Here is a 13,795-nt window from a genome sequence, read left to right as displayed (position 1 = left end):
TGGATAACGATTGCAAAAGGTTAATACGCTTTATATGAATCTGCAGGTATCTGTCAAACACCGAAAGCGGTCCGGGGAAGCAACCCTGCATGGCAGAGACATCTGCTGGAAGCTTCTCACACTCGTCTCACACCTCGTGGTTCAGCTCTCTGGGGCTACGAATCCTCCGAGCAGCCCCAAGCTGCTCCTGCTGCCTTCGGCTGGGGAGCGGGTTTCTGGCGAATGAAGAATTCAGCGCACACCTGCCTGGCAATGGCCAGTCAGCCACTCAACGGGAGCCAGAAATCTTTAAGCTATACGCTGGAATTTAAATGGAAACTTTTGCATCTAAATTGAAGGTTATACTTCTCTTCCAGCTGCCTGACATTGAACTGTCTGTCAGAGGAAGACTGGGCACTGGTGAAATCCTTCCCTTTCCCAACCATATACAGCAGGAGAAGATCAATGGGATTAGGGAATATTTTTTAATATCAATTTTAATTAGGGAAAGGAACTGCCAGTGAAGTTCTCTGTAATTTTGACGATGTGATTGCACTAAGGCTAAGAACCTACTTTTACCTATGTTAAAAACTGAAAATGAGATTCAGATTTTAGCATCTAAATAAATTGCCTCCCTTCTCACAGAGACGTTGACTACACTCTCCACCTAAGAAATGGATCCAAATCCCTCTCCCCCTTCCTCCTTCGCAGTGGGAAAACAGTTTGATCATACTGGGTTGCTGGGATCAAACCATGTTTTGACTATACCCTGGCCTCCTGTGTCCTGGTTTCTGAAACTGGCTTGAAAATTACTAAGACAGTGCGGAAAGCACTCACCGAGTAAACCCTAGAAAGAGGAAGCCCTGTTTTGTACGACGGCAGAAAAGAGGATGCTTTGCAAACTCAATTCCCTTTTCTCCAAGTGCGGGGATACAGCTGATGCAAAGCATCCTACAAATTAAAATGAGCTGTATTTGATTTCATGCACACCGAATGCTTGAACTGTGTTTAGCACATCACAGGTCTATGGTTTGAGCGATACTCCCCAGTGTAGCAGGTTTTTTCCTGCAGACACCAGTTCACATCTGATGGGAGACCGTTTTACAACCAGCCTCTGCTCTTACATTGTAAGAACAACTGTCTCCCTCAAGCTACTTGCAGACAAAAACATGTTTACCTCCACCTATCAAAGCACCAGGGGAAAACTACAGCCCCTTGAAGGAAATTAATCCCCGAAAACCTTTTGAAATGTTATAAACAGCTTACTGCCAGAGTGAACAGATGCACTAATAAGGATAAACAAGCACTTGGCCCAGACCCTCGGAGGGAGTTAGCTGCACGCCCACCTTCCACTCAAGTCAGTGGCAGGCGAGTGTTGAGGGCCTGGTGGGTGGTCGCCAAGGGCCAGTTGATGCTGCACAGAGAACACAGCCCAGGTATCCAAACCAGCAGATACCAGAAGCTGTTCAGTCCTAGTAGCCCATGTCACCACACCACCTCGCTTACCCTAATTCAGCTACATCCAGTGAAGATTTATCACAGTGATGGGCTTTTTAAAAGGAGTTGTGCGAGTCTGACCTTGCATCACCCACTCTCAGGTGAGGATGTTAAACACGGCAGTACGGGCCATGCCTGCCATTACAGGGAAGTGGCTAAAACACGTTGTTTCAGGAAAAAAAGCCCTGCCTTCCAGTGTCTGCCCCTAATCACGTTTATGTATTCCCCACGAGGCAGTCTATGGGGCAGAGGCTACCCATAGCTTTCCCCTCCCAGCCAAACAAGCCTCTCCCTCTATTGACCAATGAATATTTAATTATTCTGTGCAAAATCAAGCAATTTTCTCCAGAAACACTGAATGTTCCCTTCTGCTCCTGAACTACCCGCTCCCGGGTGTAGCACTCCCTCAGTTAAAGGAAGAAAATGGAAACAGGTCTCACCCTCCTGGACGAGAGCTCTGTGAGGGTAGGTAAAAGAAGATGATCCAGAAGACACTGGTAATGCCCCAAAAAACAAGGGCAAGCTCACTAGGACTAGTTCTGCCAATTTTGCAGAGGCAAGAGAAGTCAGGCGTCTCTGTGCAGAGTCCAGGAGTATCCATGAGCGGGTCCTGACAGGTCATGGAGAAGATGATGAAAAAAATTAGGCACTTCTGGACTTCATCTGAGCATGGGTGCTGAAGATCAAATGTCGCCTTCAAGGGACTACAGAGTACGTAGGGTAGATCCAGCCTTCAAACTACACAAAAGCCAAAAACAGCTACAGGGAGGAAGGTGGCTTCTGAAGGAGTTTCTGGCATGATATACCTTTGCTGCAGGGCAGAAAGCCTGCTGAGATGCTCTCCTTGATTTGACTCCCAGGCAGGTGGCCTGTGCTGTGTAAACTCTGCAGGGAACAGCCAGGCCTCCAGGGAGTCACGAGTCAGGTGGGGAGGCCTTGACTGATGCGCCAAATTCATTAAGCAGCTTTGTTTTGAAGAAATAGAATGGAAGCTATATAGGAAAGGGCATCTGAATTCTGTCCTTCAGCAGGTGATCAAGTGATCCCAATGTCTTTCAGAGTTTTAACCTCCAGGATGAAAAGCAAAGCCTGGCCTATGCTTTAGAAAAGGATGAAAACTCTGAAATGAGGTTTTGGATCAGTATTTTTAAAAAACGTCCCTACATATCTGTATTCTGCAGTGCAACATTTCAGATGCTCCGTATGTATTAAAGCATCTGGTTGCTATCAAATATCAAAATTGTGAACAAAACCCAGTTTAATTGCATGCCCTGTTTTCACTTTTTTTTTCTGCTCACCAGCCACTGACAGTTGCATAAAATACAACGTGCCTGCGCTTGAGTTACACAAGTGAAGAAATACTGTAAACAATGATTACAAGTTTTCCCTCACTTAAATAACTTAAGAATTACCACAGTCTTAAGAATTACCACAGTTACAATGGTGCCACTTCAAGAAACATGATTAAAGTGTTGAACTCTGATGTATGGAAAAGAAATTAGTTAGATACATAATTAGAAAGCAGTCAGATCATGAGCCGTTAAGAAGGCTGAATGGCTTAACCTTCTCTTCCCTTACCAAGGAGTTTCCACCTTCTCATGCAGAGAATAAACCACATCACTATGTTAACAGTAAGTGGAGGATGCATACATTTTTTACCATTAAGTTAAAGTGGTGCTGCTTTTTGCATAAAGAAGCAGCTTATAAGAAGTAAGCTCCTGGGAATTACTTTTGGTATATGTGTCTTTCCATCACTTAGGAGAAACAGAGGTGCTAGAGATGGTAACTGCAACAGAACTTAGCCAAACTTTTCTTCCACTATGCTATTTGTTACTAGCTATTCATTTATGAATATTTTCTATTAAAAAAACATCTGACTTAAAGTGCATTAAGGAAACACCAGATTCTCACAATTAATTTCTGCCTGAAACGGAAACCTGATCTGCAAGAACCTGAAAATCCGCTACTCCTTATAAGGAGAGCAGAGCTTAGCAGAGGGACAGCAGACAAGAAGCAAACCCACATCGTACTTCACGTTGTATTTCTTGGATTAATTACTACTTCTGCTCCTCCAGGATGCGTTTGAGGGGCAGGTTTCACCCGCAGAATTCTCCTTACTTGCCTAAATGTCAGATGGGCGAGAAGGAAACCTCCCCTCACCATTGACATGAAGAGGTAAAAGCTGCCACGGCTGCCTCACCGTTGAACCATTACATGCCAAGAACGCTGTTAAGTTGCAAAAATGCATCAGAGCACTTCAGCGAGAGGAGATGAAATGTTTGTAAAAGGGAAAGCGTAACCTCAGCGCAGGAGACCCTGGTGCTCCCTCCGGCGACAGCACGAGAGAGAAGGTGAAACACGAGTACGCTGCTTCAGCTGAACGTGCTGGATCAAAACCCCTTCCCAGGTCCCGGTCGGCCTCGGCCTGCCGCCGGGACAGGCACCGGCAGTAAACCTCGGGCCCCCGAGCAGGGGCTTCCCTCGTCCGCGGCGGAGGCCGCTTCACCACAGCGCCCAGCGCTTTGCCAAAAAGCTGCGGCCGCAGGAGCACCCCGTTGTGCCACAGCCGGACCCATCGCTTCGCTCTTGGTTTCTGCCCCGGGGCCGACAGGGCAGCTGCCCACCTCGCCTTAGCGGAAGGCTGTGGAAGGCGAATGCCAGTAATAACGTAGTAGTAATAATAATAGTAATAATAATAATAACAATAATAATAACAATAGTTATAATTCTTTTTACAGGCCTAATAGTCTTAAGGTGTGCTGATTTGGCACTGCCGGATTTACGGTCTCTAACGCCTCACGCCGGCAGGCGGGTGCTCGGAAGGCGGCGACGCCAGCGGCGGCTACGGGGGCCGGGCCCCCGCGCCACGTCCCTGCCCGGCACCGCGGCGTGCCGCCTGCCCGTGCCCCCGGGGGAGGAGGACGCTCGGGACGGGCGGGAAGCTGGGCGTCGTTACCGCCCCGGACACCGAGCCGCCGCCACGGCGCCCAGCGCGCCCCCCGCAGCCATGGCAGCCATAGCGGCCACGGCCGCCGCGCCGCCACCAACCGAACTACCGCTCCCAGCAGGCACCGCGACCCGGCCGGCCCTGATTTGCGCGCGCGCCGGGAGGGGTGACGCGCGTCTTCCCTCGCTACCTGTTCCTCCCCTCCCCTCCCCTCCCCTCCCCTCCCCTCCCCTCCCCTCCCCTGCGGCCGAATGACTCTGCTCTCAGCCCACTGGCTGGCGTCCGCCGGAAATAGCCGCGCCCCTGTGCCTCCTGGGAGTTGTGGTTTTGTCGCCCCCTGCAGCAGACGCGCGCCGCCGGGGCGGGCGGGAGGCGCGTACCACCAGTCCCGGCGTGCCGCGCGGCGCGGCCCGGAAGGAGCCGTCAGCAGTCGGCGTTGGCGGGCGCTGCCGGAGCCGGCGGGCGGCGATGGCCGGGCAGATGGCGGTGCTGGGTGAGCGCGGGTGGGGGCCCGGGCCCGGGCCCGGGGGCCCGGTGCGCCCCTCGGGCTGATGAGGGGACGGTGCTCGGGGGGCGGGCGGCGGTGGTGGGGCCGGCGGAGCGCTGGGGAGCCCCCGCCCCGCCCGTGGCGGCCTCCGCTTGGCAGGGCCCAGGCGCGTCTCGTCACCCCGCCTCAGGCGGTGGGCGCTGACCGTGACTGTGTGGTTTTGCTGGGGCTCTCGCAGCCTTTCTGCCGGCGTTATCACCCCGGACTGGCTTCTCAGGATGGCATGGCTTCCTGTGGCGTGCTCGGTGTGTTCCTCTGTTTGCAAAGCCGACGTGCTCGGTGGCGTATTGCTAAGAAATGCCTTGGGAGGTTCGCGGCCGAAAGTAAACCTCTTCTTTCTCACTAGTCTGTTTGACGGACGGCTGTGACCGCCCTTCCCCGCTGGGGAAAAGAGCTTATCCGATCTTTGTAATTTAAGCTATTTAGATTTCTTCTTGAGATTTTGTTTGTTGGTGCTTTTTTTTTTTCTCTTCTGAGGCATTGCTTTATATTACGTTTTTGGGTTTCTTGCTCTGCCTGTTGATCATATGTAAAACTAAAAAAAAAAAACCAACCCACTATTCTGCCCTTAAACTAGTCTACCCCTTGATTTCAAGGCAGAGAAAAGATTCAGAGGTGTGGGAAGATGCTCTATGGGAGTTATGACTGAAATAGGAGGAGTTAGCATGGTTTTGCATCTCCTTATTTTTAGACTTCCAGTGAAGTCAGAGGAGATGTTTGAATTGGGAGTCTTTCATTTCACTGTGACTTTGTGCAGCCTCATTAACTAGATGTCCCTTTGGGGTCATACATGGGCAATTCCCCCAAAAATACTAATTAACCTATATTTTTTTTGAAGTACCTTGCAGAGAGGAAAAGAATTATTACAGGGTGGTGATATTTTTTGCTTTGCTGTACCTCTTGGGCTTTTTTTTAACCAGTTTAGTATTTGATGCCTAAGATTTTTGACTCTTCTAACCAGATTTTGTTGAATTAAAAGACCTGAACTTGCTGGTGACCTTTGAAGAAATTGGAAACTAATTTCTAAAACTAACTACCTAACTAAATTTCTAAACTAACTACCTAGCTAACTAGGTAGCTTAACAGGCTTCAGAGCGTGAAATAAAACTGCATGAGATGTAATGTATAAAGCTGTGTAATTTGCATTGAATTCTGAGTTTGCAGCAGTAGATACTCTAATGTTGTTTTTTAAAAATCTGTATTTCAGGTTCGGCTATCCTGGCTCTCTTGTTAGCTGGCTATCTAGCACAGCAATATTTACCGATGCCTACACCAAAAGTAATTGGGATCGACCTTGGCACGACTTATTGCTCTGTTGGTGTCTTTCTTCCTGGAACAGGGCAGGTGAAGGTTATTGCAGATGAAAATGGGCGCAACAGCATACCAAGTATAGTCTCGTTCACAGACAGAGACGTGTATGTAGGATATGATGGCCTAGAACTGGCTGATTCAAATCCTCAGAACACCATATATGATGCAAAAAGATTCATTGGGAAAATCTTCACTTCAGAAGAACTGAAAAGTGAAAGTAGCAGGTATCCTTTTAAGGTAAGTAGCCATCTTCTTCAGTCCTCTCCAAGCAGTAAGCCGTAGGACGCTTGAAACATGTAGTAGGTGACCAACTTGTCTGACCTTGAGTCATTTGGCTAAACCTGATATGCCTGAAAACCATAAGAGGTATCCAGAGGGGGGAGGAGGAAGCGGTTGTGGAAGTCGCGTACTGCTGCGTGAGAGCTGATAGTGATTTTTCCAGAGAACCCTGTCCTCTACTGTGAAATGTGTTTCTGGGTAACCTTCCAGCCTCTTCTCTTAAAGTATAAATTTCAACTTGAAATTCTAGCTGTGCTTTGCTGAAACTTTGCTTTTTCCCTGAGATTAAAAAAAAAAAAAAGTCAAGTGTAAAAGTCGTCTTCTCTGTCCCACTGCATTTTTTTTTTTCCCTAGCACTTTTCTAGTGCTTATTTAACCAGCAGCAGATCTTGAAAGCTGCTTTTTTAAAAAAGTGTTGCATTAGTTTAGCATGGTGCAGTATTTGCTGAAAAGAGACAAGTTTTTGGGTATTGCAAACAGTCTTTGAATTCCTTATTTGTTAAGAGAAGCTGTTCCAGTACCAACCTGTTTCTTTCCTTTCAGAAAGAAGAACCTGTGGGAAGCTTTATGAGTAGGGTAAACCTAATGATTAAAAAGCATTACTTTTAGCTTTGAACGTGGTGTTGAAGTTGATTACGCAGTTGCTAGGTCTTAACTTTTTTTTAATGTGTCTTACCTGGGCACAGTGGGTGTCACTACTTTGGATATACTCCGACCCCTTAAGTTGCATGTTTTGCATAATAGTCATAGTCAAGGAATAAAAGTGATTCAGGAAGTGGCAAAAGCACATTCATATTTTTCCAGAATAAACAGACTATATGTGAATAAAACATTTGGCGGGAGCAAGGTGGGAGAGCATAAGAAAAAGACTTCTCACCTGTGGGTTGTGTTACTTTTTCCTCCTAGATTTTCAACAACAACGGATCAGCTGAATTTTCTGTGGCAACTAATGAAACTTTTCGCATCACTCCAGAGCATATTGGCTCTCAGCTGCTACTGAAATTGAAGAGAATGGCAGAAGGCTATCTTGGCATGCCCATTTCGAAGGCGGTCATCTCTGTGCCAGCAGAGTTTGATGAAAGGCAACGGAATTCTACCATTAAGGCAGCTAACCTTGCAGGTGATGTCTCTTTATTCCATCGTTTTTCTGTGAAGCCTTAAAATTATCTTTAGGTCTATGTCACTAACAGTGAAGTCTTTGGGGGGGCTATGGAAACAGTGAATCAGTGATAGAGAACCTTAGAATGGATTTTTTTTTTTTACTTCAGACCATTACCAATTGTGAGGAACAGCAGAGAACTCTTGGGTACCAACAGCTGCAGCTGACTAATGCAGACATAGATAGCTAGAAATAGTAAGTTTTACTTCAGGGAAAATAGTCTTTTTGGTAATCTCCAAATAGAGAGACTATACAGAGCACCCTTGGACAATAACTTAAACAGAAATAGAGCATGTGAAATAAATCTCCTTAGCAAGGTTTCTCTGGAAGAAACATGTTTGGGCAAAGAATGGTTCATGACTTCACCCTGACACTGAAGTAGTATTACTTTAGGCTTAAATAAGAAGAGTTCACTGGGTATTATTGCTTAGAAAACTATTTCCTTTAGATCTGGCCTTTCACTTAAGGTAAGTTTGGTTTTAAAAAAAAAAAAAAAAAAAGAAACCTAATGGTAAATGTCATTTTGATGCGAGAACTGCAGTTTTCTGAAATGTACCTGACTGTTCTTGGTATCTTTTCTCTTTGTAGGGCTAGAAATTTTGCGAGTAATCAATGAACCCACAGCTGCAGCTATGGCTTATGGACTCCACAAAGCTGATGTGTTTAATGTTCTGGTAGTGGATTTGGGTGGAGGGACTTTGGATGTGTCTCTGTTGAACAAGCAGGGAGGGATGTTCCTCACACGAGCCATGGCAGGTGAGAAAAATGCTTTACTTTCTCAAGAGTGGGGGAGAAGGGAAAGGTGCACCTAAAGTCACCATTAGCGGGGCTTTTTAAAACATACCAGCCTCTTCACATAGTGTTCTCAGCTGCCTTTCATGCAAAATGAAGTTTGTGACTGGTTTCAATAATTAAGGTAAATTCACAGGTTTTGGCTGACTCAAAGGAGTAAGTTGTGGTTTCATTTTATCCATGGCTGTTAACTTTTGTGCCTGCCAGTAAAAGTGCTGGTGCGTATTACAATTACTTTGACTGGACTTTTGTGGGCTGGAAAGATTTACAAAACTTTCTATTTCTTTGTCCAAGCTGGAAATACTTGCCAAATCGTTGACCAGTGCTTTAGAGCAGCCTCGCCTTGTGTTTGGCTCCAGCTCAGTTGGGCGGGGTTAACCCACCCTGTGTTATGCTGTTAACCCAGAAGTAAGTTTTGTGGTATGTATATGCCAAAGTGATTCATCACTTGGCAAAGAGTTCTGGCAGCATTGTTTCGTAAAACTGTAGGGGAATACACAACTGCTTTTCAGATGACCTGGATTCAGACAGGTCTGAGATGCAGTGCTAGCTGTCTGAGTTGCCTTGAACGAACAAGTTTTGATGTGAGCTGCTGCTTAGTCCAGTAAGAGTGGAACAGCAAGAAATATTCAGCAGCTTCATTCTGGTTTAGTTAGATGGAGGTCTACTAAGTGAATTCCTGTTTTCAGTTAAAACAAAACAGTGGAAACTTCTTGAGAGTATTGTTCAACGCAGATGAAAATCTGCAGGCCATTTTTCAACTCTGTTGAATGGAAAGTGTGACCAATTGTTTGAATGGTTTTGGAAACATGGTGCAAGAAGAATCTTTCAGAAGAAATTGGTTATATGTAATACTCCCCTTCCCCCCCCCCCCCCGAAGGCTAATATAAGCTATACCTGTTAATACAGCTTGAGTTCACTGCTTGCATTTTATCACTTTCTTCCGCTTTCGGCAGGGTATATACATACACTTCAGTAGCATGTAATTTTTCGTGTGGGTGTATAAAGACATTGAATAACTTCAAAGCGTTAAAACAACAATCCCTATAAAGCTGTACTGTGGAAGTGCTAAGAGAAAAATCCATTCTGGGCAGAGAAATTTGAAACTGAGAATTTTAACTGGAAAAACAATTTGCTGTGAGAGATTGCACTTCAGTTACAGGGTTCCAGCTAGAAATTAATCCTTACGTATTTTCTTCTGTAGAGAATACCTCTGAGTTAACAGCCACTGCTGCTTTCTGTTACAGTGTAGCAGAGCGGTTCCAGGGGGAAAAACATGGAGGGGGATAAATTCTAAAATAGTTGCTAAATAAAAATCTGGAAATTACTATTCATCATGCGTTGTTCGGTGGACGACAATTATGTCTGTTTTCCCAGCTCTGTGATCTCTTGCTCTATGCTTATGGTCCTAGTATCATTGTTCTGGCCCTTGAGAGCCATCTCCCAGTAAAAGAGAAGATGGGCGCTGCTTTCTGAAGCTTTGAAGGTGATGTGCCTGATGCCTTCTATTCTGACGTTTCAGGTAACAACAAACTTGGAGGACAGGATTTTAATCAGAGGTTGATGCTGTATTTATATGATCAGCTCCATCAAATGTATGGTTCTCTGCCAACAAGAAAAGAAGAAATACATCGCCTCAGACAGGCTGTGGAAGCAGTTAAATTAAATTTGACTGTTCGTGAGGCAGCTACACTAAGGGTGTCGTTGACTATGCCAGAAAGGAAGCTTACAAAAGAAAGCGAGGTACAAACAAACACTGTGCTAAAAGGCAAGCCTTCACAAAAAGCAAAAGATCTGAAAAATCTTGAAGACTCTTCAAAAGTAGAGAACAACCTTGTCAAGGTTGTGTTTGAAACCGAAATCTCTAGGAAGCTATTTGAGATGTTAAATGAGGACCTTTTTGAGAAGATTCTTGTGCCCATTGAACAGGTGTTGAAGGAAGGCCACCTACACAAAGCAGAAGTGGATGAAATTGTGTTAGTTGGAGGCTCCACCCGGATTCCTCAAATACGCAAAGTTATTCAGGATTTCTTTGGAAAGGAACCTAACACCTCTGTAGATCCTGATCTAGCAGTTGTAACGGGCGTAGCTATCCAAGCAGGAATTGTTGGTGGGTCCTGGCCTCTCCAAGTCAGCGCTATAGAAATTCCTAATAAGCATTTACGGAAGACTAATTTCAACTGAATATAAACTCTTCCCCATTGCATTCCATCTCTCCAAAAGTGTACTCTGATGGTGCGTACTTATCTGACTGGCAGCAGAGCCTAACCTTAGCCATATTATATTCATTTTTTCTCTGTTCCACTGAAGTGTTGCTGGATGCCTAACTGTGTTAAAGCTAGATGTTGCTTTAAAGATACGAGTGGTTTTTGAAGTTCTGAAGTGTCCTGTATTTGCTCATAGATTGGATATTGGATGAAAATGCTAGTGATGACACACTCACATTTTCTTGCTAAATTTTATTAGCAAATCCTGAAGAGGTGTTCGTTTAAAATATAAAGGGAGCGTGACCAAAGGTTAGAGGTAATGTGGTATGGTACTGTAGGTATTCCCAGGTCCTGTATATTTACTTTGAAAGAATGTGAAGCAGTGTTAACGCACACAGCACTAGCGGTGTTTAGCTTAAATTTATTTATTAAATTGAGTCATTTGAGCATTTAAGCACCTTTCTAAAAGGCACGTTGCAGCTTGAATGAGACATGCATTCACTTGATTCTTCTGCTGTTCATAACAGCATAATGGTGTTACTGAGGCTGTATGGCAAACGGTCTCGTGTTTCAGCCGAACCCTATTAAGAAACTTAGCTCTTGCTGATGTAGAGTTACTTAGTGTGTCTCCGAGGGCTTACTTCCTGATCTGGTTTTGGCAGTTAACGTACAGGTGCTGCTGTCATACCACTGATGTTCTCCACGGAGAACAAGGGCATAGCGCCAACTATTTATACCTTCCCCCGCCCTATTTGAAAACTGCAGTAACTTTATGTATCTTAAAGCCGCACCTGTATATCTTCCCTTGAATTTGACCAACACGAATTTCATTGTCGCGCAACTACAAGGGTGCGACGTCTTTCCCTTTAAGTACCCCAGGCGTTTGCAGGGAGAAAGTGTGGGACAGAAGGAACTGCCTGGATGAAGTCTAGTTCCTGTAGTCCTAGTAATAAATGAAAAATCACCCAACTATTTTGTACTTTTTAGCTCGTATCTCTGGTTTAAGTTCTGTCATATCCCCACTCTAAACTGAACATAGATCGGAAATTGTAGCTGTTCTTTAGGGAAGGAAGCAGTGTCTGTAACTCAGGATTTGAGGTAGCGCTTCTTAGGACTTTATTTTAGGCAAATAGATTGCTACCCAGCTATCTAGCAAATGCATGAGGAGAAAAAAAATTAGTGATGCGAAAAAAAAAAATTGGTGACCGTTCTGCTCTCTTTGGAGAGTTAAATGAATACTTAAAGGCCAGTTCAATTTTTATCTGTGTAGAACTTTCTACAGTGAAAACACTGTAATTCAGCTAAGACTGGCTTCAACGTCCATCAACCCAGTCTTAATCAGGTAAGCTCTAGTAACAGGTGGTTCTAAGCATTTTCTTGTATGCTCCAGAATAATTTTGTTTGTATTAAGCTTGCCAAGATAAAGCGTGGGGCTTAGATTTATTGTTTAACCTATGACTATATTAAAATAGGCTTATTATTCTCCTGGCGGTAGGCCTGATTTATGGCGCTGCTGTAAATCAGTTGTGCTGATTCAGCTGTTTGCATAGCTATTGTCTAAACATATCTTTGAAGTAATCCAATTTAAAATCCTCTTAAATTGAATCATAGTTGCACACAACCGTTCCATCAGCATTGTTTAACTTCACAGAGGATTCCCAAAATACTGCTAACATCTGTTTAATTTCCCCGGGTCGAAAACCAAAGTGATTTTTTTTATTTGAGGATTTTTTCCTTTGTACCTCTTTGAAAGCGGCCCTGTCTCTAAGTCTGTATGAAACTTCCAGTAACACGTGATATAATGTGTTCAAAAGAAAATGTTGCACAGCTACGACGAGTGAGTGGCAAGTCCTGCGGTAACTCCTGCGTTGAAAGAAGTGCCCCTTCAGTGAAATCATGGATGAATGCCAACATACAGTACAGTTCTCGTATGCGGTTGCTATTTGGGGCCTTTGCTTTGCAGGTATAAATGTATGTATTTAGTTCACCATATACTCCGGTGTCCTTGGGGTCATTGTGGCCTTTCCTTCTGCCCTGCTGTAAACTCATCTCAAAGTCTACCGGAGTTACAGTAGGACTTTAGTCTTCGGTTTTTTTAATGCACTGTGTAAAATGAGCAGACCTCTCTAAAAATAGAACCACATCGCAGTGAAGTTAAACTGTTAAAAGCTTTTTGCAATTTTGGGCCAAGTTAGGTAGGAGTGTGGGAATAACTTTAAACTGTTAAAACTCTCAATGCAAATAAATGAAGTACTTTTTTCTTTTGCGTACTCCTTCACTCTGGAGGAGTTAAATCTCCTTCAGTGTGAATCTGGGAATTGTAAAGGAAGGATGAGTTGTTGTTTACTTTTTTTTAAAAAAAAAAAAATCACAAAAGGGTATTTATTCAGATTTCTATACAGATTTTTTTTTTTAGTAGAGAAGTTACTGTACATTGGATATCTCACAATGCATCCTTATTTATTAAATAACTGTTTTGTGAATTCTGCAATCAAGTTATTTATTTTGTGTGTGTTGATTTTAGTATTGTATTTTGGCACAAACCATTGAATTTTAAAGATGAGTCCACTCTACCAAGTGGATGTTTCCACATATGCACATGTACTGCTTACCAAAAGTCTCTCTTTAAACAAATTGCTATTTTAAGGCTGAAATCTTTCTACAAACAATTCTTGAAATCTGAGTGTGGTTGCCTGTGGTGTTAGGTGCGTAACGAAGTTATAGAGCTAAAGCTTGTTCTGTGAGGTGAAATTCTGAAAGTGTAAGATGCCTCACCAACTGTATGTTCGTGAATTGTTTCCAAATGCAGATGATGAAATGCATTTTATAAATAACCTTTTAGAATGTTTTTAATAAAAGCAATTTCTGTACCTTGGCCATGTCTCGTTTCAATTTCTCAGGGAAATACTGTAACAGCACTATTTCCCTGTCTTCCTTGAATTCCTTTGGAGGTTAGAGGATGAGGTTGCAATCCCTCAACTTGCCAAGGGCTTGCTATACCCTGGAGTGACAGATCTTCTCTGGGAAGTGGCAGAGAGGAGTGTTAGGAACTGGGGTGGGAGGGGAAAAAAAACCCT

General features: G+C 44.2%; 1 protein-coding gene across 2 annotated transcripts; it reads left to right on the top strand.

The window, feature by feature from the left end:
* The first annotated feature begins 4,863 nt into the window (after positions 1-4,863).
* HSPA13 (heat shock protein family A (Hsp70) member 13) lies at positions 4,864-13,593 on the top strand. Of its 2 annotated transcripts, none has more exons than XM_076352093.1 (5): positions 4,864-4,916; positions 6,178-6,518; positions 7,467-7,680; positions 8,308-8,475; positions 10,034-13,593. In XM_076352093.1, the coding sequence occupies exons 1-5, from the start codon at positions 4,892-4,894 to the stop codon at positions 10,693-10,695; spliced, it is 1,410 nt and encodes a 469-aa protein (XP_076208208.1). In that variant the 5' UTR covers positions 4,864-4,891; the 3' UTR covers positions 10,696-13,593. The 2 variants fall into 2 exon arrangements, with proteins under 2 accessions (XP_076208208.1, XP_076208218.1); XM_076352103.1 differs by lacking the exon at positions 4,864-4,916 and adding an exon at positions 5,107-5,215.
* The last annotated feature ends 202 nt before the right edge of the window (positions 13,594-13,795 follow it).

Source organism: Aptenodytes patagonicus, chromosome 1, assembly GCF_965638725.1.
Source record: "Aptenodytes patagonicus chromosome 1, bAptPat1.pri.cur, whole genome shotgun sequence".
Classification (NCBI taxonomy): Eukaryota; Metazoa; Chordata; class Aves; order Sphenisciformes; family Spheniscidae; genus Aptenodytes; species Aptenodytes patagonicus.
Note: the sequence above shows the minus strand (reverse complement) of the source record. Positions and strands in the feature narration are given on the sequence as shown.